The sequence below is a fragment of the Aspergillus udagawae genome (assembly GCF_001078395.1).
Source record: "Aspergillus udagawae IFM 46973 DNA, scaffold_8, whole genome shotgun sequence".
In the NCBI taxonomy this organism is placed as follows: Eukaryota; Fungi; Ascomycota; class Eurotiomycetes; order Eurotiales; family Aspergillaceae; genus Aspergillus; species Aspergillus udagawae.
Genome location: NW_025091271.1, coordinates 101,996 through 128,664, shown reverse-complemented (window position 1 = coordinate 128,664; position 26,669 = coordinate 101,996). Strand labels below are relative to the sequence as shown.

The following is a 26,669-nucleotide window of genomic DNA, read 5'->3' as shown; positions in this document are numbered from 1 at the left end:
TGATATAATTTACCGCTTACCCATTTGGGTAGATCGTATGACCTTCCGTATGTAGATCGTCTTATACGAGAGGATAACACTCCGGAGATGCCGAACTGCAGCCTAATTTCATAATATGTAGGGTGTCTCGTAAGCTAGTGGGTGAGACAAACCAGACCTTCGTTACGTTATCATTTTACATAGAATACTAACTAGGTAGAGATTTCCGAGCCAGAACCGGTAAAACGGTTTCTGAAACAAACGCTCAAATCCAGGGACTTGTTGAATGGCTGTAGATAAGATCTTGGGGCGCGTCTTCTTGGATATAATGCGGGAATAAACTAGAGACCTATTGGGCACTGAGATCGGACTCCATCAAACCAGAAACGAGTGATTGAAGTAGAAGATCACTGTGCAGAAGTTCAAGTTAAGTTGACCCAAATCCCATGCGTAAGATGTATACCCGTTTTCTACGGAAAGACAAATTCTCATTTCCTCAGTTATTACCACACGTATCGCCGCCCAGCACTGCTTGCCTATAAGGCGAGGCATGGACTGTCGTCCGCAGTCATCTGTTCAGGAATTGCAGCCCCTTTTAAACTGCAGATACTGCAATTTCAACCCACTCCTGTTCAAGGCCCCTAGAGGGGACACAACGAAAACAGTGTGCCAGTGATTGCTTTCTGTCGGCGAACGTGACCACATTTGCATTCAACCAATTCCTGGTACCGTGGCACATCAGCCTGGCATTAAGACGCAAACTTATGAGCCTTTTCCTGGCCCAGTTAGAGTTGTTCCGCCATGCTAACTTGATATGCAATACGGTCATCCAACAGATTGATCCTGAGGAGACTGTCAACGAATTTAAAGTGGTCTATGGTCAGTGATGTAGAAGAACGTGAGGGAGCCTTGTCTGACTGGCGTAAGGAAAACGACGACTTTTTTTTCGAGATGTATCAAAGAAATAATAACATAATACCCGCTGGGTCACTAATGCTAACATATTTGAAGGAGGAATTAAGCCTTCTGAATGTGTGGCTTTGTGCTGCTAACAGCATGTGACTCCTGCAATTTCTAACCTATACTAGAAGCTGAAGTGCTAGAGCTTATGCGGTCTCTACTATATTCACATCTTTCTCTCTTTTAGTGATGCAGTTATGGCTATCTAATACTGTCCGCCCAGTTTCTTATCGATTATGACTTTGTTCTTTAATTCCCATGTCTCTGGCAGAGGAGAAAGTGTCTGCATCACCTTGCAACCTCAATTCTACAGCTTCTACTCTAGGCAGTAATTCTGATTCACTGGATGCCAATGCTTGAAGAGTACAAGGCATTAAGCCAAGACAGGAATTATTTTGAAAGTCAGACGTCAGACTCTATGTATTACTGAGTTGTGTTTTCTTGAACAGTCATTCCTCCGAGCCCGACTGGATTTTCTTTCAAGAAAGGTGCCCTTGCCAACGCATTCGCCTGGATATCCCAGACCTTCTTGCCCAACCTGACTAATCTAGGACCAAACTCCCTCAATAGAACTTCAGCATGTAAGCCGTCCTCAGTAAGAGCTTTCTCGTACATATCATCTGTGCCGAAGGTCGCAATCTTCCACATACTTTCCCACCTTGCAATAGCCATGGCTGCCTCTGCACAATCAGACCTGATATTGCTTGCCAGCATGTAGAAGGAAGATCGTGTAGCGTGAGCCCTCGTAGGCTTATAGAGCCGCACTGAAGCAAACCTATCAAATATGTAGAGGAGTTGCACGGATTCTAGAGACTCGACTTTGTGGAGGAGGACAATCATAGTTCCTCCTGGCTTGATGTGCTTAAGCCCAAGACTCAATTGGGTAATGGTCAACCTTCTTGCCTCCCTATGCTCGCGATAGGCTGCCCTGTCATGATTCCTGAGCACCTGACCGTCGCATAAAACAAGATCAAAAACCTGCCCCGGTTCGAATTGGGTAGGTAGGAAATTTCTAGTGTCTGGGTGCTCGGACGGGATATCTGATAGCCCCATATCTGCGGCTAACATTGTGATGTCAAGGAACTTTAGTGTAACACGGGGATGCTTCGGTAGAAGAACATTATGTCCTCCATTACACTTGGGTAAGCTGAACCCCAAAGCATGGGCTTCAGGGTTAAGACGCAATGCTGTCGCAAGGAAGCCTCCCGGAGCCATGCACATGTCGAGTATACAATTTTGATCCGGACTGGGGCTTTTGATTTGGAAGACGCCTGTAAGTCGGTGCATATCTCGTCCTATGTCTTGCATCATTTTGTAGAAATGCTTAGCTGTCTTGTCATCGGCGTGATCGGCAGCTCGGCGCTGCTTTTCAAAGAACCGGTCGCCTTTTGGGTTATTCCACCCCTACTTTAGCCAATCAGCCCAGGATTCCAGAGATCTTCACAGAGCCCTTACCTTTTTCCGGAGCTCTGATAATCGCCGAAATTCCGGAACTTCTCTAAGCAGATACTCTACTATATCATTGGAGAGCCTCTGGTCCCTGCGATCCTGGGGACTCGGTGCTTCTCTAGTCAATGCGCGGTGAGAGAAAATTTCAAATGTATTGTTAACATCCGCGGTAAAAGCATGGGCGTGACTCCCTTGAGGTTCCGTTTTTGAAGACATCTGTGCGGGAAGCAGATTATTCACGATGAAATAATAGAGCAATGAACCAATTCGATTACCTGTTCGACCTTTTATAAGTGGTTGGGGCGAATGAATTTAGCATTACCAACCAATCAGATACTTGAAGCATGCATCTACCCCTCTATAGCGTGAGGGGATTGACGTGGCATTGCAATAATGAACTCGAAAGCCGCTAACCGTTACCAATGAACGGCTGAGAAAGCTCTCCGTAGCAGACACAACGACCGCAGGCGAGAGGAAACTAATGAACGGGCATTCCTGGGTAGTAACAGTGGTATGGAGTGACCTACTGATTAAGGTGGTAGAGGGAAACAAAGCGAAGACATCTTGTAAAAAGTCATAGTGTGTGACTTAAAGAGTTAAACTTGGAAGAAGAAAAGATGGGATGCCTTGCAAGCCATGAAGGGAGAGCTCATATCGCGTTTCACCGGCCTTGGTTTAGCATGTAGGCTGATGGCACATGCGGTGACCTCTGACCTATACTGATGTAACCAGGAGGCTATTTAACCTCGTATTTGCTGGCAAATAGATGAGTAAGAGCTACTTAGAGCTATTTCTAGAGTTTCTAAAGTGCATAGAGGCCCGAATTTTAATCATAAGCTCTTAGCGATTGATGATATAACATGAATCTGTGATCTAAATATAGTACTTATCTAGATACTCTAGCAGTACCCCAAGGCTGAGCACTGCCATAGCCTGGCTGAAGATGTCCGCTTATCCCTATAGCTTTGCCAGTGACTAAATATAAAGCCTGTCCTATTCATCCTAGTCTTAGTGAGTTTAACGTCTGATTCAACCCCCGCCTCTTTAGCAATCCGGGTAGAACAGGACGCAGTGCCCTCCTCTGTCGCAACTCGCTCCAAGAGCCCATAATATCCCTGTCATGGGCACTGCCTCATTAACCCAATGCGTGTCCACCATCTGGTATTAAGTATTGTTGCTAAGCCGTTGCACACTAAAATGTCATTCCCTGGTGGGATCTGTGTTGAGATCTACCAAAAAGGGTTGAGTTGCACTATTTTGTCTAGGTCCTAGCTGGGATAGGGGGTGATGAAGTGTTGAACTTATATAAATCCAAGCAGCTCAGCTATCTAACCAGCTCCCGCGGATATTGCCCCAGCATTTGACCAAGTAGCCAAAATAAGGAAACATAGAATCTGGAAAATCTTTGGTCTGTAGTCGTGAGGTTCAGTCAACCGACGACCCAGTCACGCTTTTGTAGGTCATCCCAGGTGCCTCCCACCAAATAGCCCTCATCAGGGAGGCTTGACGCGCCTATGGTAAATGACTTGACCGTTCCCAGGCTGGAATATCGCGCATAATGCACTTCATTCTCTGCTCGCTTTAGCGACACCGATACACACGGGTGTGTTGTACCGGGACGACCATGCTTATATTCCCTCACGATAATTCCATGCGTTTCATCAGGCTTAAAATCGATTGGAATCTTCGTTCCCAAATGCAAAACTTCTCCCACACCCTCGAAAGAAATGTGGCAGTCAGTAAGCCACTGCTCCCAGACCTGTTGCATATCGTCGTCATCGATGCGGCGGAGATCAAATACCATGCGGGATGGAAATATCCAAGAGCGATACTGTGTGACATGCAGCCCCCAAGGGGTGATTAACCCCCTTCCACCCGTAAGATAGCGAATTTCTTCCGTAAACCGACACACCTTGATCGCCCATCGGGCGCCGTCTTCTTCAAAGCGTGGCTCATCGTGGAACAGCACGTCTGAAGGGAACCCGTCCAGCATACTGTACAACTTCCACATGCGGTTATCAGCCCCCTTCACCTTGAGGATCTTCTTCACATCCAGATTCAGGACACCTGCTAGCACGATCGGACGGTCGCCGTCCTTGCTAGAGGCTCGTGTTGCCACATTATACCAGTTCCAAGAGACCAGCTTAAATTGCGAAATGCTCGCATTATCGTCAACGAAGATGTCGAAGTAGGGACCTGTCACGGCGTTCACGAAACGATCGAATTTGGATGCGTACTCGATAGAGCCTTGGAAATACTGGTACCAAACGCCGGCAGCGTACCGGGCAATTTTCTCCTGGAAGATAGGAAGCTTTCCTTGGCTAAGCTTGGCAAAGAGCTCGTCGGCGATTGTGGAAATATTGACTGCTTTGTCAGCCAGAATCACGTATAGTCGGCTTTTGGCTGCCAATCCTTCTTGGAGTGTCCATAGCCGGCGGATCCAGCCTGAGCAGTACAGCACCCGAAGAACAAGTTCCAAATTGCTTGCGGAGCGCGAGTCGACCTGCTTTATCTCCGAATCCAGAAGCATAGTTCGGTAAGCTGTAATCGGTTAGGTTAGGTCTATACATCCATAAATTTCCAGAATCTATTCACAGCGCACTTACCACCGACATAAACATCGCGGATGCGTTGAATTGCCAAACCGCGAACCTCGCGTTCATGTGGGATGCACAGCGTATCGATCCACAGCAAGACTGAACTGTCTCCACGCCAATTGCCTGCGAAATGCGCAAAGCGGGCAGCAGCAGTGTGCAGCGGCCTAAATGACCCGGTGTCATTCTGAGGGACATATTCCTTGTCAGTGAGGAGGAGCCTTGCCCGCTCGTAAAGAAGACCCAACTGGCACGTCGGCAGAGAGTTAGCATGCGGGTTTCCCAGCCCATCAGCCCATACATGGGAGACGGCCACGTATCGCTTGTTGACACGCTTTTTCACGATATTAATCTCATAGCCCTGATTGTCGGGCTCATCCTCGACACGAGGTGTGATCTGCACAAGAGGTATCCCTCCACCCAGGAGAACTTCATGTAACTTTTCAACGTCTGCGTGAAGGTGCTCACACTTACAATCTTCCTGCAGGTGGCGAGTGACATAGAGGCTCTCATCGACATTGTCTGCGACACATTCCGTCTTCTTACAACGCTCATGCGTCCTTTTGTTCCAAGCGGGCTTCTTCCGTTGAAGCTGCAGCAAATACGCCGGGGTGTCCACTTCAACACCAATCTTACGACACTTCTCCGCGTCTAGCGGACACCATCCACCCCTTACCATCTGCTCAGCCTCTCTGTCTCTGGGAAACAACCAGAGCTTGACGGTGCCCGAATCGGTCTGCGGACCATCACGCTTCTCCGCAACGCTCCAGAGAGCTTGACAGGCCAGCTGAATGGCAAAGCACATCTCAGCCCGTATGTACTGGTGATATCTTTGAAGGTGCTCGCAGACTCGCCTGACGATCCCGAAAGACCGCGCGCCTAGTCCGGTGTTCTGCCACTTCTCGGTACTACCCACGTATCTCTCCAGATACTTTGTCGAAATGTACTGCTGTTGGCCTTCCTCGTCATTTTCACTTTCGCGGAGAAGAAAGTCGCACTGGTTTAGCTGGTCGCCGAAAACGTAGTGGAGCATGCCGAAATAGAGCCAACACTCAATTGCAGGTTGGAACTCCTGAGGAATTTGGCCTGGAGGGAACCTCTGTGTCCCTGGCTCTGACTCCCAGCCATTGCGCGTGGGATACTCATCCCAGTCGCCTCCGTCGTATAGCGGACCGTGATACTCAATCCGGATAGGCTTTGAAGGCTCGTCAGGAGAGAAGAGATGGTCTGCCATAGTGATTTTGTATCTCGGTTAAACGAGAGAAGAGAAGACCATATTCGACCCCGCCTCAGGTGAGATTGCGCGCCGACTACAGTTAGCTGAAACACAAGTCACATGGCAATGACCATCTGACAACTGGAGGAGGCCTAGTCCCTAGTCCCTAGTATGTGAAGCGCTGCACCGCCGCTCCCTTTTCCCACCCCTGATTGGTCAAACCAGCTCGCCCCATATCTTGTTAGCTAGTGATTAGGCCTCGCCACGGGTCAGCTTTGGGTCTAATATCAGAACTCATACCCACGAGTCGGGCTTGGAGACTTGATTGCGACTTTAAGTGAATGTTGTGGGATCATAGTCACAAACAGAGAAGGAGGTAGGGATTGTTTCTACTATTGTACCACGCTAGATGAGCTTGCAGGTGCGTACCATTTGTCGCTCTCCTTCACTTGGCGGCCCGGCCCCCATTCTTGGCTTTTTCTGGAGGCTGGCGCTCGTGGGAGCTGGCTCTGGGAACATAAATACATCGTGGCGACTGCCGCTGTCTGGTCTGGTCTTGGCTATCTCTTCTCGAATTACAGTGAGCATCCTCATTGCAGAAGAGGTGCAGAAGCGAATAAATCGCCCTGAGATAAAGGAAAATCGTGGATATCTGGTTTTGTAATTGGGTTGTGGCTATGATTATGCGGCTTGTTGTGCTGACCCCTCTAGCTGACCTAATGTTTGGTATTACTAGTTAACTATTGGTTCGCACTGATCCACCTGACACTTAGACTCATAACATATGCAAGTTGCCAAATATGTAACAATTAATTAAACCAGTGGAGATTCAAGACAAGGAGGCTTAGTATTTAGCCTCATGTCTCAGGGCCTAGAGCCCATTTTTAGACATATTTCCTTCACATTTTCACGCCTCATTGTGCTGGTTACTTTCCGTCTTACAATGGCAGGATTTGCATTCAGCCTGAGATGCTCCGCTCTCATTGTGATGGTGGCAGCACTCCTTGTTGCAATCGCCTTTGTTGTTGCCCATAACGCCTTTTCTCGGAGTTTGAAATATCAATTCAATATCTATAGGATTATATAGGTGGTGATTAAAATCATTTCTTAGACTATAGTGATTACTGAAGGTTGATGCATATATGTACTCAGTACACCGCCTACAGCTCAACATGCCTCACTGGAAAGTGCTGATTTGACAGACCTAGCAGCACGATATAACGGTATGCTTTCACCTAACCATCGGATTGGCCATGCAATATGGACTGCTTGAACGATGTCCCATGAAGAGCAGACCCTGGCTCCTCTCCCAATCACACAGGATTCCAATATAAGCGCGGTCCAGAGTCCAACACGCAGAAGTGAGGACAGGCCACTTACTCTGCATACGGCGTGCAGGGTGTTGATTGACGGAAATACCTGTAGGTGGTGGCAGCCCATCTAGACATCATTTATCCGACCCATACTAGACCCTTCCTAGTTAGTAGGGGTCAGTAAATAATTGCATTAGCAATTAATAATATATTGTGAGCAGCAAATGGGTTTCACTACAATACTAAGCATACTTAAGATATTCCTAAGCACCACAGCCAAGACTCTAGCCACAAATTAGGTCCACATAAAATGAGCCTGTATATAATCTAGAATACAGTAAGTTCCTCATAGAAGCCCACTATATTCTCATCTGACAGCAAGATGATTTTGGCGTGGTTATAGCAGGCTCCTCTCAAACTCCTGCTTTCCTACTAGTGCCGGCTGCTCGGCCCTGCTTTTCAGCTGTGGCATTTTCCTCCGATCCTCTCTTAGCCCACGTTGTTATGGGAGTCACGGTCTCGCACCAGACTGCACTGGCGATTTGGCTGCCTTGTAGAGGAAGCAATCCTTGATAACTTTGCTCCTCCTGTAATTCCTATAGCCGCTCTCTGACTGACTAGCTGTATCTCCTTGCTACTTGCTGGTTATGTTCTTCCCTTTTCTGCCTTATCCTGTGATCAGTCCCCATCAACTCCGCCGAAGCTCACTCCGAACTAGGCCCGCACAACAACGTCTCTGATTTATCTCGCGCCACTGCATGACCCGCTTTGGTCTGCATCGTTTTCAGCTACGGCTCTATTATTCGTAAAGCATATATTGCCTTATTAGCGGGCACGGTTCCAGAAACCTATCCACCATCTTTGGAATGGTCAGTGGTGAGGCGTGCAGCGATGTAACTTCGGCAGTGCTGATGTGAGAATGGCCCTCTACTGCTCTGCTACCAACGAGAAAACACCAGGTATAATTGGCTGATGACGAGAAGAGGTGACAAACACGGATCTGTTACGGTAGTTACCATGCTGGCTCGTAGCGGTTGAATGGTAAGAAGGTGTCTAGCTAGTGTCTAGCTACCAGGTTAAAAACAGGTAGGATGTTGTACCTTTCCAGGATTGAGATCCTGCGAGCCGCCTTTTTAGTAGTGCAACAAAAGCGAAAGCTATCTAACTCATGAATGAAATGGAGGTGGAGCTGTCTGAACGTCTTATGCTCCTTGGAATATAACTTATAAGACGCTCTCGCCGGGCTCCTAAACAGAAAACACAGCGCCAGATCTCTCTCGCAGTCGGTCTTCTTCGCCTGCAGCTACAAGGCCCCCGAGGTGCACGATGAAGGTCCTCTTATGTCTCGCAGCTTTGCTGTTGTTGGCGGCGGCCATACCTCCCCCCAACACCCCCGAGAACCCGTTGGGAGGCCGCCAGATCACAGATCCAAACGTTTTGGCGGAGCTTCAAGCGCGGCATGCGCGCACGCTTGCCAAGATGAAGGACGGTGACAAGCTTTTCGTGCATGTCGATGAACTGGCCGACTACATGCAGGACCCATTGCGGAAGCGCCAATTTCCGTTTGTCGTCTTTGGCATCGCTGGTCTCGCCGACGTCATTGAAGCTGCTGGCGCCGGCGCAGACATCGCAGGAGAGTTAGTACGCAACCTGTTGAAAGTCTTTTTGTCAGATGACCACGCCATTTGGGACATCAAGGACCACTGCCGCGCGTATTTCCAGACACATAGCGGCAGCGAGGGGAACTTCCAGACCTGGGCGCGTGATTCCGAGAACCCCGATACCAATGACAACTTGAAGTAAGTCGACTAAGGCTAGTCACAGATGCTTCTATATCATACTGAGCCTTAAGTTGACTGTTGATTTAGCATAGCTTGGAATAACCCACAGACCACCCGCCCGGACTGCAAAGGCCTGTGTGCCTCCGGTGTCAAGGACCAGTTCTCGCACAACGGTGTCGTCTGGGGCGGCAACTGTGCTATCCCTTGCAAGTCAGATGGCGACAATGGCTACACAGTCCAACCCGCTCCACCAAAACCAAGTGCCACAGTGATGGTGGTAGGAGATTCGATCTCGCATGGGATGGAGGGCGACTGGACCTGGCGTTGGCGTATCTTTGCCTGGTGTGAGTACTTGTTTCTGCCGGCCTTAGCCAAGGCCATTGTGTGTGCGAGGCTAAAATCTGATCCGACATGTCTAGTGCAGGATAATCTGGGCTACAAGGTCGATTTCGTCGGGCCGTGGTTTGGCACACATGGGCCGACTCTGCCCCAAGCCGCCCTACCGCAGCCACCCCTTTTCCCAGGAGAGTCTGCTCCGCAAATCAAAGAAGTCACCGGTCTCTACGCTGACGGGGTCCCGGGCTTCTTCGGCCCTAGCGGGCACGCTTCGTGGTGGGGCCGGCAGGTCGCGCAGTCAAAGCAGACCATCAAAGCCTGGGTCCAGGAGTACCAGCCAGACTATCTCTTTATCCTGCTCTGGTTCAATGACCTGGGTTGGTTTGTGAGCGGCCCTAAAGACTTGGTCGGCAGCATGGGGCAACTAGTGGAGAACGCACGAGAGGGCAAGCCAGACGTCAAGATCCTCCTGGGCAATGTCGTGCACCGCAAATTCCTCCACGGCCGCCAAGATCTGGTCGACAACACAAACACGTACAACCAGCTGCTGCGCGAGAGGTACCCAAGCTGGTTTCGATGGGAGTCTCCTATTGCCTACGTTGACGTCAACACTAACTATAACTGCCGCCCTGAGGGTTGTCCTGACGGCTACGATGGACTGCATCCCAATTCGATGGGCGAGTACCATATCGCGCAGGCTTTTGCTCGCAGCGTTAAGGCCGACTTTGGATTCCAAGGTCCGGACTTCGTGGTTCCTGCCAACCCAGAGCCGAGGTTTGTCAGCACGCCGACCGGTGTGCAAACTTTCTCATTCCCAGAGGGCTTGCAGACGATTTGGAATAGGGTTCCAACCGCCCGAGGCTATGAATACGCTCTCGAGTCCAGGGGATGACGGGTTGGTGGTCTGAGGGCCAGGTCTACACTAGCACGATCGCCAGCTGGAGCCCATGGCTACTAGACGGGCAGACGTGGGAGTTCCACGTCCGCACACGAGGCGACAACGACGACGCGTCCAGCTGCTCAGAGATCACTACGGCTACAGCTCACTTGCAGACCTCTCTGGGGCCGCCCAACATTGTGTCAGTGCCGTTGGGGGCTGACGGCGTCCATGTCTCCTGGGGGGCCGTTACCGGGTGCAATGTCAACCGGTACGGAGTCATCGTGTGGGATAGGGACACGGAGGGAGCACTCGTCGATACACACGCCGCATCAGGGACAAGCCTGTTTATCGGTGGACTGATACCCGGGCACCGCTGCGGAATTTAGGTGGCTACCTACGTCAATCCGAAAAGCAGCTTGACAGGGGAGCCCTACGCTGCGGGAGGCTTGCCGGTGGCGAGTCTTGAGGTCATCGTGGGCGCAGGAGCCCCCGCGCCGCCCACGAACCTGGGCGTTACGAACGTTGAGCCCACCACTGTCCAACTCAGCTGAACCCCCTCGGCCGGCGCTGCGGGATACGCGGTCTATGTCCGGAGTATACGGGATAACACCGACTTCAAACAGGACGGCAAGACAACTGCGACGACGTATAGTGTGGGGTTCCTATTCCCTGGGACGAGGCACTTCGAGTTCTGCGTTTCAGCGTTTAATGGGAACCTTGAGACCGCACACACTGCCTGCGTGATCCCGCCTGTTTACCCGGATACTCAAAGAGAGACGAAGTCCCGGTCTTCGGCAACAGCACGGTCGTCACAACCACCAGCCCGGTGTACAACTCTACATACAACTTTACGACCATGATAGAGGACAAGCGGCTTCCGATGCTATCCACGCTCCTCGCCCAGAGTGCTGGGAATAGCAGCATTCCTCTCTTTTAATGTGCTCAAGCAGTGTCCGCATTCAGGGCCACAAAAATAGCCACAAAAGGACTGTACCAGCCGTCCAACAGTGAGAGCAAGGGAGATTGTGAAATTCTCGTATCCCTTTAGGCAGTCGCCAAAGACCAATTAGGGCGGACTACATATACAAAACCGGCCAAAAGTATTTTTACCATCATCTGCTTGTATTATCTATAGCAATAAATTCCTTAAATATTTTAAGGGTTGTTATTTTTGTGCTTTGGGCTGGGTTCTCCTATCTTTTGAACCCCACCGGCAGGGTCAGGCCCTAGATTTCTAAGGCCCAACTCCAGCCCACAACCTGGCGGGTTTTAGGGGGGATTCAGGCAAGGCCCTAAGTTCGCCCTTAGGAAGCTTGGAACACCATAATTAAATTGTAATCTTATATTTAGAATAGTGGTTATATATTGCTAAGGCGGGGGGTCACCGTATGAATTACACACACACACACGCGCACACAAAACACACGCGCACACACACGCACACACACACGCACACATACGCACACACAATTGGCTTTATACCAGTAGCTATTGAAGCTATTTCAAATGGTATCTGGTTGAAGGGCTTCTAGCCGTGCGCGTTGGTAATTGGCTTAGGAATCAAACTTGTTGATATTTATACTGGCTAAATCGCTTAGGAAGCGACTGTACTCGCGCTTACATCACCCAATATCAAGAGGTTGTAGTAGTTACAGAGAATTCACTGGCATTCAAGATGATATCAATAGCGTGGAACTCGCCGCGCATGGAAAGCAGAGAAAAAAAGCTAGAATGGAGGGGAACGAGCCGGTTCAATTCGCCTATCTGAACATGCATCTATGAGTGAGGAACCGACGGGGGTGGGTATCGACACGTGACTCACCAATGACGCGGTCTTGTAATGTGGACAGCGGATCATGGTAGAGCTTCGCTGCGGCGCAGAGAGACTTGAAACAGCTGATGAGGTCTTGCCCTCCTGGTAGGCCAATTTCTGCCTGACAAATTGGTGGCATAGTTGATGGCTGAAGAAAAGGGCATGGAGACAGAGACGCGATTTTTGACGAGTGTCTGAGTTAACCAGGACTCACGATACTCCCTTTGATTATTATTCCATGGTTCAGCTTTAGCATTGGTTGTTTACGTCTATGCTCAACGTATCCATAATGCCCGGGAAAAACAGTAAGCTTGGAATTTCCAATCCCAAGACAGGGTCCTAAACTGTGAGTCTGATGGCAAGCACGTAGAATGCGGAGGGAGGTGGAAATGAAGCGAAACCAGGGGGAAGAAATAGACAGAAATACTTACTAAAGCGTCCAAGTCAAAACCTAGAGCACTGTCTGTCCCCATATTCAGCGACTCAACCGAGTCCTGCGGCGGACTGGCTGTGTGAGAGGCCTGCAGCAAGGAATAACATTTCTTTAGGCTTTCTTTGACGGTCTCGTAAATGGCGGGTTGGATCGGCTGGCCCGACTCCATTGCACGGACCTGACTCAAGATGGCGGACAGGAAGTTGTATCGCTTGAGACTGGGATTTCCGAGGGCGATAATCTGCAGCAGCTGCTCTTGAATGTGTTCTAGGCTCCGGATCAAGGGCGCTCGATGGGCCTTGGCCATTTTATGTAGGGAATCGGCGATAAATGGGGGAGAAGATCCCACGGGCCGTGTAGAATCCTCCTCTTCGAGTTTGTGAGACAATTTCCAGCCCCAGGGAAGTAATCACATCTAAACTTAAGGCACCTTTAAAGGAACCTCTTCCTACAATGGCCAGGTGAGAGGTGTCATCCAAGGTGTCTGACGGTAGATTGAGGTGATCCGCATACGATGCAACCACTATGCAGGACTCCAGACACACCTTCCGGGACAGGTAGAATCGTGGGTCTTTACGAGCTTGGATCATGAACGGCCGATGCAGGAACAAGATATGTCGACGTAGGTACGTGTCTAGAAACCGGAGATGGAAGTCAGTCATGCCCAGAGAACGGCCCTCATGCCTTGACTGCTTTTGGCTGGTGTAGAACAAGGCGGCAATATCGCGACAGGCCGAGCGCAATTCGTTTCCCAACCTCAATGCAGTTTCGTATGACAATTCCCGGCCGTGCTGGTTGCTCACGAGCTGGACTGCTTCCACTCGCACCTGAAGAGACTTGAGCAGCAGAATCTGAATGGACGAGTCGGTAAAGTGCTGATTTGACTGCGGGGTGGGGGGCGTCTCGGCCTCGGTGTCGAACTGCTCGTCATTTGAGTTCGACGGCGCCGTGCGGTCAACGTCCTGTAGGGAGAACGGTAATGGCATGGCGGCATCCAGCGATGACAGTAAAGTCAATTCCAGCACCGTCGCCCAGAGTCGGGCTCGCATTTCGGACTGGTAAACGGACAGCGCGGGAAAGAGGTCAGGAGAGCGGTGTAGTCCGATGGCCATGGCCATACGCAGCACGGACCCTGCGGAGAGCCAGCTCGTGCCTGGAAGGCTGTTCGTCTGGCGGGCCAGCAATAGGAGACAACCGACTTGCAGGCCATCCAGATTGACGGTTGACTTTTCCGATGGTCCGACTAGCCACCATTGTGCGGCATAGATCCACGTGTGTGCGAGACGGCGGAGATGCACCCTGTTGTTTCGATCTGGGTAGAAAGTAGTGCCCAGGGCGAGAATCAGGACCAGCTTCATCAGAAAATGGGTCGGGGTCGACTGCAGCTGGGTCCACAACTGACGATACTCTTTCCAGAAGGATGGGACATGAACAACACGGTAGATAACCTCGAAAGTGCGGAAATACGCATTGACCAGAACATCACACACTGCTTGGGCCGGGAGCGTGCCCAGTAAGTCTGGAACCGGATGGTTGAGTCGGACCGACTCTTGGTCCTTGATGGCCTGGCGGAGTTGCCGACAGCCCTTGAAGATGCCGGCGAACTCAGATCTGGTATCCACAGCCTGCAGCGACGGTTCTACTTCATTGGCGTCGAATTTGCCAAGGACTTGAAACTGGTGATTGAACACTCGTCAGCGACAAGACTTTTGTAGGTTGAGGGAAGTAAATACGATATACCATACTTTCTCAGCGGTATGCAGCCAGTGACTGGGGCCAAAAAGCTTCGTCTTATCGGGAGGGATACGCGGACGAGGAAGGGTGGCCGGTATGGCCCATCCATTGACCGAAGGACTGGGATGAGATGCATCAGGCAGCTGTTGTTCGGCCCCGAGAACCCGGTCGTGAAGGCGGCGCAGAGCCTGGGTTTGAGAGACGCTGGGATTGGGACCGGTCGTGCCTTGAGAGACCGGAGGGCCGGGAAGCTGTTCCTCCAAACGTCGAACACGATTTTGCAGATCCCAGATGATTTTATTTTGATACTGATTCTGGTCCTGAGGCTGCGATTGCGATGTGGGTGCAGGTGGACGGCTGTGCGTCTGCGGGTCAACGGCTTGGGGAGGAGGCGTATGTACCTCCGGCACGCAAGAAGCCGTGATACTGGAGTATTCCATTATAGAGGGGCTGCTGGCAGCGACCGCGGGGCGGTAGAAGCACTGCAGTGAGGTTCTTGCACGCTCACATGCGCCGCAAGGAAATTCCCGGTGACAACGAACTTTGCGACGACGACACGGGTCACAGGACTTGGGAGGCCGGCGACGTTTGCGCGGTGGAGACGTCGTCCGCGACGGGTTGTCCTGATCCTGCGCCATAATATCTAAGGGGTTATATGCGATAGAAGGAGCAAAGTGGATACCGCAAGTGGGGTGAGGCCAGAGGTCAGATGAAGCCCGAGTAATGAGGGGCAAAGATTTCCCAAAATACCGTCGGGCTCGGGCCGGGGGCCGAGCTTTATCATCATGTTGGTCACATCAACTCCGGAGTCCGGAAAGAAACCCTAAGCTCCGATGAAATGGCCGAGAATCGTCAGTGAGGGTCGCCAGAAGAAGCTGTCTTCAAAAGGGATCGTGGAAATCCATTGCCGTAGGTGCCATACCGGTCCACAGTCATCTAGCCAGCCACGGTCTTATTGATCTCGCTCCCACTGCTCACCAACACGCTTCTCATTCACCATGTCGGATGCTCGTTCGGAGGATGGCCCCGAGGAGCCTGCAGCAGAGGCCCCAAAAGCCGCACCGCCACCTGCAAGTGTTCCCGACGGTGGCCTCCAGGCATGGCTGACAGTCGCTGGCGCATCAGTCGCTCTGTTTGTCTCATTCGGCTGGGTCAACTGTATTGGTCTCTTCTAGGCTGAGTACGAAACGAACCAGTTGAAGGACTATTCGAGCTCGGATGTATCTTGGATCACGTCTATGGAATGTATGCTACTGTGCAATATACTCGCGTTCTCCTCTCGACGAGCTGACAACTCCAGTTTTCTTCATGCTTCTCATTTCCCTCGTGGCGGGCAAGCTGTTCGACAGCTATGGTCCGCGCTTGCCTATTGCGATCGGATCGGTCTTGCATGTCTTTGGACTGATGATGACCAGTCTCACCCACAAATATTATCGGTTCATGCTGAGCCAGTCTCTGGTGTCTGGAATTGGTTCGTCGCTGATCTTCACTCCGGCGATGAGTGCAGTGAGTTCCAGAAGAAACCAATCCCCGCTGAAAAAAAGAACAGCCCCCTAACCATGTTCTCGAGAATTTCAGCCCCAGACCTGGTTCCGCCAGAAGCGGGGGATCGTTGGTGGTTTGACGGTGGCAGGATCGTCGTTGGGCGGCGTCATTTTCCCACTGATGTACAGCATCTGCTGCCGCAGGTGGGCTTTGGCTGGACGATGCGTATCTGCGCCTTTCTGATCCTGGGCCTGCTGGTCATCGCTAATCTCACTATCTCCTCCAATCTCCGACATGCACCACGTCCGTTTTCTGTGATGCATTATCTCGGGCCGTTGCGGGAGCTTAACTTCGGCATCCTGTGTACGGCTACCTTTTTCATGTACTGTGAGTACACCACACCCATACCGAGGAAAGACACGTTGCATAATCACTAACCGGTCGTTCCCCTTTAGGGGGACTGTTCATTCCATTTGATTATATCGTCGTCGAAGCCATTCACTACGGCATGTCGTCGCGCGTGGCGTGGTCATTAGTTCCGATTCTCAATGGCGCCAGTTTCTTCGGTCGTACAGTGCCCAACTATATCGCGGACAAAGTCGGTCGCTTCATCGTGATGCTCGTCATGACCTCGCTATCGGCTATCCTGGTGTTGGCCTTGTGGCTTCCTGCCCGAGGCAATGTCGCGCTCATCACCTTTGCAGCCTTGTTTGGCATCACCTCAGGTGCGATCATCGGCCTAGGACCCGTCCTGATTGTCTCCATCTCACCAATGAGCGAGTCGGGTTATCGGATGGGTACTGTCTTGGCTTTTGCTGCGGTGGGAACCTTGACCAGTCCGCCTATTGGGGGCGCGATTGCCGCCGACAGTGGGGGCAGCTACACCTATACGTGTGTCTTTTCAGGCGTGAGCTTTATTCTGGGCACCATCGGCCTTGCGGCTCTACGCGTGCGGCTTTCTGGATGGGGGCTTACTACGAAGATCTAAATGAAGGGCGTAATTACTGGACCGGGTTAGAGAAATCCTGAACGGACTGCGGGACACGCGTGGGGTTGGGGGGAAACATGTCGTGGGGACAAGATCTTGGAAGGGAAACCCTGATTCCGATTTGTTCTCTATTCTATTTCCATCATCTATGTTGAGAACCTGTCGTTGAAAGAACATGTGTCTATAAACTGAGTAAGACGACAGTGAATATCAACCAGCAAATTGCGGGGGCGTGCTATCAGGTTGGTCCAAAATTCAAAATCTGCGTCGTTCATGGGTATGGGGAATAGACACAGATCTTCTGAACCTGATGGCGAAAATGGAAGCGATGTTGTCGATCAGATCGGGACAGAGGGTACCGGCGGCATGTTGGAGAGCCTTGGTAAAGATCTCATCCCCCACAGCAGGGGTTGCGCGTAGTGGTCGTCAGTGACTGGGGCAGGCTCAACGCCATCAATTTACAGCAGTGGATTGGAGAGCAGCACGGCCGTTGCTTCCATGCGCACCTTGCGGGAGTAGTAGTAACACGGGTTGGCCCTGGCCTGGCCGCAAACGAAGCATGTAAGGCGAGCAGGAAGTGACGCGTGCAGACATCGAGAATTTTAATATAGTTCGTGGGTCTGGTCGAGGACGCGGTAAGGGATTGCATGCGGGCGAGATTTTCATTGCTGATGCCATCAAGCTCCTTTGTCAACTGTAACGTATCCTGGTAGGTAAGAGTGGTGCCCGGCGCATTCATGAGGTGCAAAATGCGCAGACGAATGCGCTGAGTGCTGGCTAGCACCATCGACACGGTGGACTGTGTAAAGACAGGGAGCGGCTGGGGTGCTAAAGAGCTAGTACCGAGCAGGTCAGCATCATCCAGATTCGACGTTGTGGTACAGTTATAGCCCTCGAAGATTAACGGCAGGAGGCCCGAGTCAAAACTGGACTGGATGGCGATTTTGAGGACAGTGGTCCACAGCCTTTGTCGCATCTCGGCCTCGCTGGCGGACATGGGGGGGAAATGCTTGCTGGACTCTTGAGGGAACCCCAGCTTCATTGCCATGCAGATCAGGGTCTCCTTGAGCAGCCCAAACGGTTCGCTTCTTTCTCGGGAAGTCTGGCTGTTCACAAACAACAGACAGCAGATCTGAACCGTATTTAGATCAAACTGGGCACATTCAACGCTGTGACGGGCGAGCCACCGGCGGCCGCCCATGATCCATGCTGCGGCGCGCGACTGCAGCGCTGCAGAGCCAGGACAGAAAAATACGCCCACTGCCATAACCAGCAGCATTTTCCACACGACACAATCACTCACACTCCGTGGGTCTTGCCAATATTTTCGGTACTCTGGGAGAAAAGACGAGACATGGACATTGCCCACCAATTCAAAGGTGATCATATAGAGGTCTACCAAGCGATCACAGTCCCACAGTCAACCGATCCAGGGTCACTCTTTGCTTCTCGAACTCTCATGACCGTTCCAATAGGGGCCTCAGATCCTCAAACTCCGGCCCCAGGCCATGGGAGAGCGCAGCGGAGAAATTGCAGTCGCTCGAAACGGTCCAACTCCTTTGCCAGGGACCAGCGTCCAGAACAGCCGCCTCGGTAGACTAATGCTTCGAGCCGGAAAGACTCTCAGTCAAGCTCGATGACAAGGGTGTTTGCCAAAGACATGTGCTGGCAAGAGGATCATAGCTTTCACTGCTAAAGACAGATGGACCTTGGGTAAATGGCTGCCCTGGCTGTCGGGGCAACGGTTGCTGTCGTCAAAGTAAATTAGTCCGTTTGTGATGGCAGATCAGAATGGCGGGGGTAACCCGAACAGCCTCTGGGACGATGAACTGGAGGCTCGGAATAATGGTTCGCGCGCGACTGTAGCAGCAGATGACTGTACACACAAGCAAGATCTGACTTGGAGCATGGCCCGCAAAGGAACGCGCGGTCACATCGGACTGTTCTGCATTCGGTGCAAGGAACGACTGGCCTGCACAGTCGACACGTGGTGGTCTCCATAGTAGCCAATAATTTCGGGCTTGCTTAATTCCCTTTGTCTTGGCTTACTCCTTTCCTCATGGTACTTTCATTGAGCTTTTGCCAGATATGGAAACCGCAGGATTTAATGGATTATTAGAGCTACCTCTTCTCTTGCCCTCAAGACGAACACTCTATAACTCCGCCTTTACAGGATGGTCTATGGGTCATACTTTTCGCTATTCCAAGATGCGCAGAAACTTGCTACGTAGTAGTGGATTGTGTGTTCCACAACCTGGGATATTTATCCATTATGCCCCACTGTACATGCCTTTTCCCTCTCTCTGTAAACTTAGCATGTGCTTAAGGTTCGCCGCAGTTCTGCACGATTGAATTGCCGGCCTTACAGAGAATCAGAGCTGTTGAAGTGAAATTATCGGGGACTATTTCAATTGAATTTCTACACCAAGCAACACAACACGGACACCCGATGAGCAGCACTAGCTAGTCAGATGAATTGCATATAGGCAACAAGAATAAGGAGTCAACCGTTTGCCATTTCACCATGACATATCTTCATCCCAATTGCGCGCATTGCAATCTAGCAATTGTACCATCATGGGCGTGTTCACACAACTATCGTAGTAACCTGTAATGTGACGACAGATATTGCGATGACTTAGAAAAAGCATGAGACTAAAAGATAGCTTCACAGTTGGCATTTGAAGCATTCAGACGCGAAACTTCCATAATCGCACGGGCAAACGCCTCAGGCGCCTGGTATGGTATATTTTCCCCGACATCAGGAATCAAATAATGACAGCGAGGCCCAGTGAAATATTTTGCCGTCGCTGACCCGTCAGTTGGCGTCAAAACGACACTATTCTCGGGATCCAGGGTCACAGATGGAACGGTGATGGGAGGCTGATGGTCCAGCTTATTTGCCAAATCAGTGAAAGCTGGATCACCAGGTGCATATAAGAGTCTGTTCCGGTAGAAATTGACCGCAATATCAACATAATCTGGATTGAACAAGGAAGTGACTGTTAAGTCTAGATACTCTTCAGTGAAATTCCATCCGATGGAATTCTTCTCCCATAGCGTCTTTGTCCATTTCTTGGGGCTTTCAGCAAGACCTGCTGCCCCACGCGGAGTGAGAAGAAGGTAGTAATACCATTTTGTGGCCTCCGAGTTGGGATCACCGGGCTGCCAGGCCGTGGAACGGTTCTGGATGAGGTAGCTGTTGGCCGCCACCATGCGAGTGCATCGTTCGGGCCATAATGCTGTTGCGACATTCACAGCAACAGTGCCCCAGTCATAGCCCGCGCATATTGCAGTGTCGAGATGAAGGGCATCCATCAGTGCAATGATGTCGTACCCCAAAGCAGCTTGTTCGGCACTGCGTGAGGTGTCGGGATAGAGGAATCTGGTTCCACCAAAGCCGCGAAGGTAAGGCACAATGACTCGATAGCCTTGGTTGACAAGTAGAGGTACGACTGAAACGAAGGCATCGATTGAATACGGGAATCCGTGAACCAGAAGTACAGTCTGGCCGCTAGAGGGCCCGGCTTCGTAATACTCCACCATGAGGGAGCTAGGGGCAGCAGTTATTGCTCTTTTCAACGGCGCAAGTCTTCCATTATCAGATATAGTTGAATATGCTGCCGTTGCTTTTGAGAAATAGGGCGCTAAAGCGAGCAACGAGAGGAAGCTGAGAAGCAGCATAATGGATTGGAACTGAAGATTGTATAGTTAATGTCGCAGACAGACCCGTGGCAATAGGACTATTTGATTTTGGGCTGATATTTAGCTATTTATACCGTACGGGAAAATAGTTAGTGAGAAAGGTGCTGATGCATTGCTCCAGCTTCTTGAAGAATGACCCTCAGGTAATCTTGTGAGATAAGCACTAGATAGGGAATTTAGGGGGCTGTGCACCGCATGACCAATCTAGTTAATGTACGCCTTACACAAGGAGAAGCAACGTAAGGTCTATATTTAAGTTGACGTAGCAGTTGAATTGCCTGCTGCCTGCCCAAAACGAGTTATCCTACTCCTGTTATAGAAGACCTCACTAATGGAAAGAAATATAACAATATCAGACTGTAGACTGATTTGCGATACTCCAGCAGGATCAGGCACGAATACAACATTATCCAGCCTCCCATTACGGCTGGTGCCAGCTTCTAGTACAGGCTGCGTTAGCAGATACTTACCAATGGGTCTGCCAACTCGGAACTTGGACGTAATCTACACATACGGGACCCTTTACCAAACGGTGCTGTAGGTTGGTATAATCTTGGCAATGGGCATTTTTGCAGACATTGAGCGTAGAGTACAGCCGGGGAGTTTCGGGATCATCAGAACTGCATAGGCTGACCGCTGCGCAGTTACTATCCAGATGATATAACTCGGCGGGCGCTAGTCCGCACCTACATAAATTAAAGGGACCCCTGCAGGTATCACGCAATTAATAAAGACCAGGGTGCTGAGTTCAGCCCTGTCCCTTGTCGCTGCTTATATTTGATGACCTATAAAGCTGGGTCTTTAATTGATTAACCGACCCTTTCGCCTAGTTTCAGAGTCGCCCACTAAGGCGACCCCGTCAGCCAAACTTAGGGAGCCCGCTCAACGTAAGATGCTTCAAGAGATCCCTACTTTTGGATTATTTTTGATTATCTGTGCTATTGAGCATATTCATTTGATTTTTACATATCTGTGAGGTCACCATGCGGAAAAGATATCAGGCCTGGCGGGTGGCACATGCTTCCAAAGACATGACGCGCGAACTTGGACATGTTAAACTGTGTTCGGTGGCTACTTAGAGTTTGTCATGACAAGCCAGAAGACTGAGAGGAAGCTCAGACACTTTGCCATGGAACTGGAAATTGTAGTATTTTAGACGGCCATGGAGATCTCGCATCTTGTCAGCCTGAAGCTTGTGAAGTTGTACCACAGGTATATCAGCTTAGTTGAGGTGGGAGTCCTTTCCCTCCTATGACCCATCCTTTTTATGCCCTTTGAGCCAACATAGATACACTCAGACAGGTATTATGAGATTCAACTGGGATAAACACCTAACTCCAACCATTTCTAACGGATACTGAAAAGTGCTACTGTGACTCTCTGCTGAATGAATAAGGGCTTGTGGAGACCCATATTATCTTAAATATATAATTATGGATTCAGCGGGAACAGGTTGAGGTCTCCACCACCAACCGGGAATGCCTGGCCATGGTTAATTAACAAACACATTTGCATGCAGCCAAATCCGAGCTCCAGACAACTTAATTATGACTCAACTTCTATTAACTCATCCAGACCCTTGATTAGCTTGTCTCTGGTGAACGTAGCTGCTACACCAGTAAATTAAAGCTGATAAATCAATGTATACACTTGGGTCGATTGCCTGTATAACGAACCATGGAAATCTCTCAGTCATCTAAATGATCAGAACTACGTAAGATAACTGTAATATAAAGGTCTCTTTATTATTGTTTGCTATATAATCGGCACGCTTTCTTTGGAGAAACAGGAAATTTATCATATTTGACAATATTCAACTGGACAGAAGAAAAAATATAGTTTTCTTTTCAGCAACTTTTTCCTGGAATATAACAGTGAATATGGTCGTCGATGTCGGCAGCGTACTTAGCTATGCCACGACTTCAGGTGTTGAAGCTCTGAAGATTCTTAATACCTGGCTTGATAACGATGAAGTTGCACAAGCCTGGTATGGCAAAGACAAAGACTTCTTTCTCCAGAAGCAAAGCGGAATTATAAAGCTACTTCGTGGAAAGTACAAAAAGCCAGAGATACAATATGTCTTCACCATCCAAAAAGAAGATTGACAACTTGTCATAGAAGAATCTCTTCCAGTCGCCCATACTTGGTACCGCAAAAGGAAAGATGAATCGGGTGAATGTTCTTGGCTTCCATTATTCTGGGCATGCCGTTCTCCACTAGGCGAAAACAGAGTGTGCTCAAAAGCTGATAAGGCATTTACTTCTCTTGGTATTGTCTCCAACTTGCCAGCAGCACGCCTTGACCTTTGGGGCCTAGTCGTCATGGCCTACTCTAATGGTGGCTGGAGCCGGGTTGCCTTGTCAAGAGATGGAGGATTCAATGCAACCCTACTTTGCAGAAACTTCATCCTAAACGTCAGCCAGTCAAACGTTAATGCTCCAACTATTGGGCACTTGGAGCCTAGAGAGCATCCAGCTCAAGACCATGAGCCCCTGGGAATAGATGAGTCACGGTCTCTTCTAGACCATGGACATTCTTTCAGCACGAATAATGTCTCCATTGGCTGGCCTTTGAACGGAGAGATTGATCCACCGCCGCTGGAATTGGCTGATGGTCAGTGGGATAAAATTTTGAAAAAAATGGTCCTTGACTATTTCCAAGTATGCAAGTTAAAGGGCAAGTTTCATAATGGAATAACCAAGTACTGGGAAGAATGGGCAAGCTTCATGGCCAAAGTTCGCCGCGGGTTTGATGGGGGAGTGCTCAGCAGTAATCCCGCAGGGCCTGATCAAGTCAGGGACTACCCCGTCACAGAAACAGGACAGGGTGTCGATGAGCAATCTCCATGTGTGCGCTTGGACGACATTGTTATTCATGAAGTGGAGAGCCGCCAAGAACTTCGAGCAGAAATTACGAGCCTTGCAAGTCAATGTGATCAGAGTCAAGAATTGAGTGACAGAACTTCCACAAAAGATGAAAGATATACTTGGAAAAGTTCGCAAATTAATCAACAAGCAGCTTTGGCGTCTAAAGTTGCTTCTGTATAATGATATCACTCTTGTCGACAACCTCGATCATGATGATGTCCTTTACTTCTTCAGAGAGGATGGACAACTGATCAAACTGCTCACGCACTGCCATCTTGCAGACAATCATATGGACCACAGTCGAGCAGGAATTACTACTAAGCAGGAATTGAAAAGGCTACTAAATTCTCATCATGTTGTTATGGCAAGGGCACGAATGCTTAACTTCTGTGAGCGGATTGACTTGAATCTTAGTGTGAGGAATACAGGACATAATGTTCTACTTGCTTGAGAAATCATCCCTCTAACCGCCTGTTTTGTTATGATTAGTTATTTTTGCCTGCGTGTCATCAGAATGATTGTCAAATCTGTGTCTATGTGAAAATCGATTGATTATTATTAATTATTATTATATTTCCTCAGACTATTACGACCGTAGGCTGCATGGAGGCCCCTAGCTAGGGTTTCCTATTCTAATATAGAGTTCACTCTGATTACTATCCCTAAGGTTAACCTTAGATGCTTATATATAAGGTATTTCTACTATAACTCTTAGGTAAATAAAGGGCTTTCCCAAAACATCTTAGAGTAGAATCAGAGGATCCTCGATCTATTCTAATCACTAATAGTGCTAAGGCTAGAGTACTAGATGTAAAAACTTCTATAATAATACTGGATTACTAGTCTAGGATAGAATATGGAATAACTGTCATCACGATTGACGTAGAGCCTTCAAATCATGCGCCTTGCGGTGAGGCAGTCACCGCGCTTTTAGATGACCATGCACGCCATGAGTATATATGAAAATGGGATAAATATCTTGATCGGGCAACAGGCACTTTGCTGGATGGCTATGATGAAAAAAAGAATAGAGGCTTTTGGTTGATACTGCTGGGACGGCTGGGCGCAAAACCTACCGGAAAACTCCCAGCGTAGGAAGCCGCAGGGCATTGAATCCCATCTTCATACGAGTATATACCTATGGATAAGTTCTGCCAATCTGGCAGTGGAGCAAATTAAGCAAGCGCCCGCTCGACCACGCACTATGGAATACGGTCAAGACACTCGTACGCCATTTAAGGCTATACTGACGTCGAAAAAGCATACTGATTAGTAGCATACACTTCCTGTAAGATTATCCTGCTCTCAAGCCCGATGCTAGATACTAAAAATGTATATTACGACTGAAAATGGTCAAATAGAGACCCATATTACTACTTAGGGAAAGGTATGTATAGATATTACCTAATTACTGTTCTGACTTCCTTGCAACTGGTGTCAGGTAGACTTTAAGTGGAGGCTTCTGCCAGAGGGAGAAATTTTTCTGCTAGATCCAGTCATGACAGTCAGGATTAATCTTCATGTCAAAGTTGTAAATGGTACGAGCGAGTATTAAACGCATTTCAGCGTATGCAAGGCTAAATATGGAGCCAGTAACCTTCCTAATATAACATCTAAGTTTACTTACTTCCGTCCAAGGCAGTCCCATGGGCTAATGCTGAAGGGTTGCAGCGCATCTCATCGATCATTAGCAAACTTTGAATCACCAAGAAAGCGCTTAGGATGGAAAGAACTAGTCTCAGTGAAGTATTCCTTGCGGTGGTAGAGCGCCCACTGGGGAATAGCCACATATGTCTGCAGATATATTTAACGATGTTGCTCATTACTCATTGATATGTCAACGTCTTCTGACCTGTTCTGGAATATAGTGCCCTAAAATCTGAGCCCCTCCCTCAGGTACGACACGCGGAAGACTGTTCGCCGATGGTGGATACATCCGCAAAGCTTCGGCAAGCCAGCATGTATGAGAGTTGATTGACAGTGCACATGTTGATTTCTTTCTCACTGCCAAGCTTGTCTGCCATGTTCAGCTCTGCGTAATTTCCAGCTATGGTTTCGTTTCCCTGATACTTCAGATAATTCAAAGTCCACTGCAGACATCCATAGATGCTGAAAATGCTAGACAAGCCCTATTAAATAACTGCAGACTTAGTCTATAGAGTCAGTCTATCAACTTCAGCTCAACGTTTCTGCGCTCCCCGTGTGATAACCCTGAGGTGCATTATTCGAGCGAAGACGAATCCTACAGTGACAAAACTCCCTGATAATATCTTGTTCGCAATGTCCTCGGCTGAGAGTCTGCAAGCAGCTCAGGAGTCCTGGGCACTCACCCTTCTAGGCGTTGTGTCGTGTGTGTGCTGGCCAGCTTATTACATTGGGATGATTTGCAAATCGTTTGAGGACCAGACCTACAGCATGGCACTGATGCCGCTTTGCTGCAATATTGCCTGTGAGTTTGTGTACGCTGCGATCTACCCCCCAGACGTCCCTATCTACAGGTACATCTTTGCAAGCTGGTTTGCTCTTAATTGCGTGGTCCCATTCGCCGCCCTAAAATTCGCACCAAATGAATCGAAAGATGCGCCGCTGGTCCGGAACAATCTTTCCTGGGTATTCACGGTCAGTCTTGCCGGCTGGATAACTGCACATTTGGCGTTGGTTGCCCAATTTGGACCAAATGATGCGGTGGCATGGAGTGCTTGGTTCTGCCAATTATTCCTCAGTGCTGGTTGCCTGTGCCAACTGATTGTCCGAGGAAGCAGCCGTGGGACATCCCTTTTCATTTGGTAAGCCGTAGAGGAGACTTAAATGATGTCGCCTACATATTAACTAATTGCTTTATTGGTTATTAGGGTCTAGTCGCTTCCTGGGCACCGCTATTACCGTCGTATATGAAGTCTTGCGGTATCGGTTTGGGTATGGCAAAGTTGTATGGCACTGTCCCTTGGGCTGGTGCGGTGGGCTGGCCTTCTTTCTGCTGGATGGGTTCTATGGGGGTGATTCTGTGGAAAATTCAACAATCTGAGACTAACCTGCGGCAAATGGGACCGAAAAGAAGCAAAGAAAGTCGAGCAACAAGTAATGGTTAAAAGGTTCATCTGGTAACCAGCTCATCAGGCAATTCTGCGGGGAAACC

The 26,669-nt window shown here is 49.5% G+C and overlaps 7 protein-coding genes across 7 annotated transcripts; 2 read left to right on the top strand and 5 right to left on the bottom strand.

Moving 5' to 3' along the window:
• Positions 1-1,362: 1,362 nt before the first annotated feature.
• Positions 1,363-2,604, bottom strand: Aud_009544 (uncharacterized protein; the record flags this gene model as incomplete). The annotated part of the gene is made up of 2 exons (XM_043294396.1): positions 1,363-2,343; positions 2,395-2,604. The coding sequence occupies 2 exons, from the start codon at positions 2,602-2,604 to the stop codon at positions 1,363-1,365; spliced, it is 1,191 nt and encodes a 396-aa protein (XP_043150331.1).
• Positions 2,605-3,817: 1,213 nt separating this feature from the next.
• Aud_009543 (uncharacterized protein) lies at positions 3,818-6,216 on the bottom strand (the record flags this gene model as incomplete). Its single annotated transcript, XM_043294395.1, has 2 exons — positions 3,818-4,929; positions 4,995-6,216. 2 exons carry the CDS (start codon positions 6,214-6,216, stop codon positions 3,818-3,820), a joined length of 2,334 nt encoding a protein of 777 aa, XP_043150330.1.
• A 2,621-nt stretch (positions 6,217-8,837) lies between these two features.
• Positions 8,838-10,894, top strand: Aud_009542 (uncharacterized protein; the record flags this gene model as incomplete). Its single annotated transcript, XM_043294394.1, has 3 exons — positions 8,838-9,310; positions 9,380-10,472; positions 10,514-10,894. The coding sequence occupies 3 exons, from the start codon at positions 8,838-8,840 to the stop codon at positions 10,892-10,894; spliced, it is 1,947 nt and encodes a 648-aa protein (XP_043150329.1).
• A 44-nt stretch (positions 10,895-10,938) lies between these two features.
• Aud_009541 (uncharacterized protein) lies at positions 10,939-15,126 on the bottom strand (the record flags this gene model as incomplete). The annotated part of the gene is made up of 4 exons (XM_043294393.1): positions 10,939-11,091; positions 12,753-13,123; positions 13,176-14,430; positions 14,500-15,126. 4 exons carry the CDS (start codon positions 15,124-15,126, stop codon positions 10,939-10,941), a joined length of 2,406 nt encoding a protein of 801 aa, XP_043150328.1.
• A 360-nt stretch (positions 15,127-15,486) lies between these two features.
• Aud_009540 (uncharacterized protein) lies at positions 15,487-16,961 on the top strand (the record flags this gene model as incomplete). Its single annotated transcript, XM_043294392.1, has 4 exons — positions 15,487-15,646; positions 15,789-15,959; positions 16,067-16,360; positions 16,429-16,961. 4 exons carry the CDS (start codon positions 15,487-15,489, stop codon positions 16,959-16,961), a joined length of 1,158 nt encoding a protein of 385 aa, XP_043150327.1.
• Positions 16,962-17,419: 458 nt separating this feature from the next.
• Aud_009539 (fungal specific transcription factor domain-containing protein) lies at positions 17,420-18,317 on the bottom strand (the record flags this gene model as incomplete). Its single annotated transcript, XM_043294391.1, is given in 3 exon segments — positions 17,420-17,503; positions 17,554-18,296; positions 18,311-18,317. The coding sequence occupies 3 exon segments, from the start codon at positions 18,315-18,317 to the stop codon at positions 17,420-17,422; spliced, it is 834 nt and encodes a 277-aa protein (XP_043150326.1).
• A 1,299-nt stretch (positions 18,318-19,616) lies between these two features.
• On the bottom strand, positions 19,617-20,645 carry Aud_009538 (alpha/beta fold hydrolase; the record flags this gene model as incomplete). The annotated part of the gene is made up of 1 exon (XM_043294390.1): positions 19,617-20,645. The coding sequence occupies one exon, from the start codon at positions 20,643-20,645 to the stop codon at positions 19,617-19,619; it is 1,029 nt and encodes a 342-aa protein (XP_043150325.1).
• Between the last annotated feature and the right edge of the window lie 6,024 nt (positions 20,646-26,669).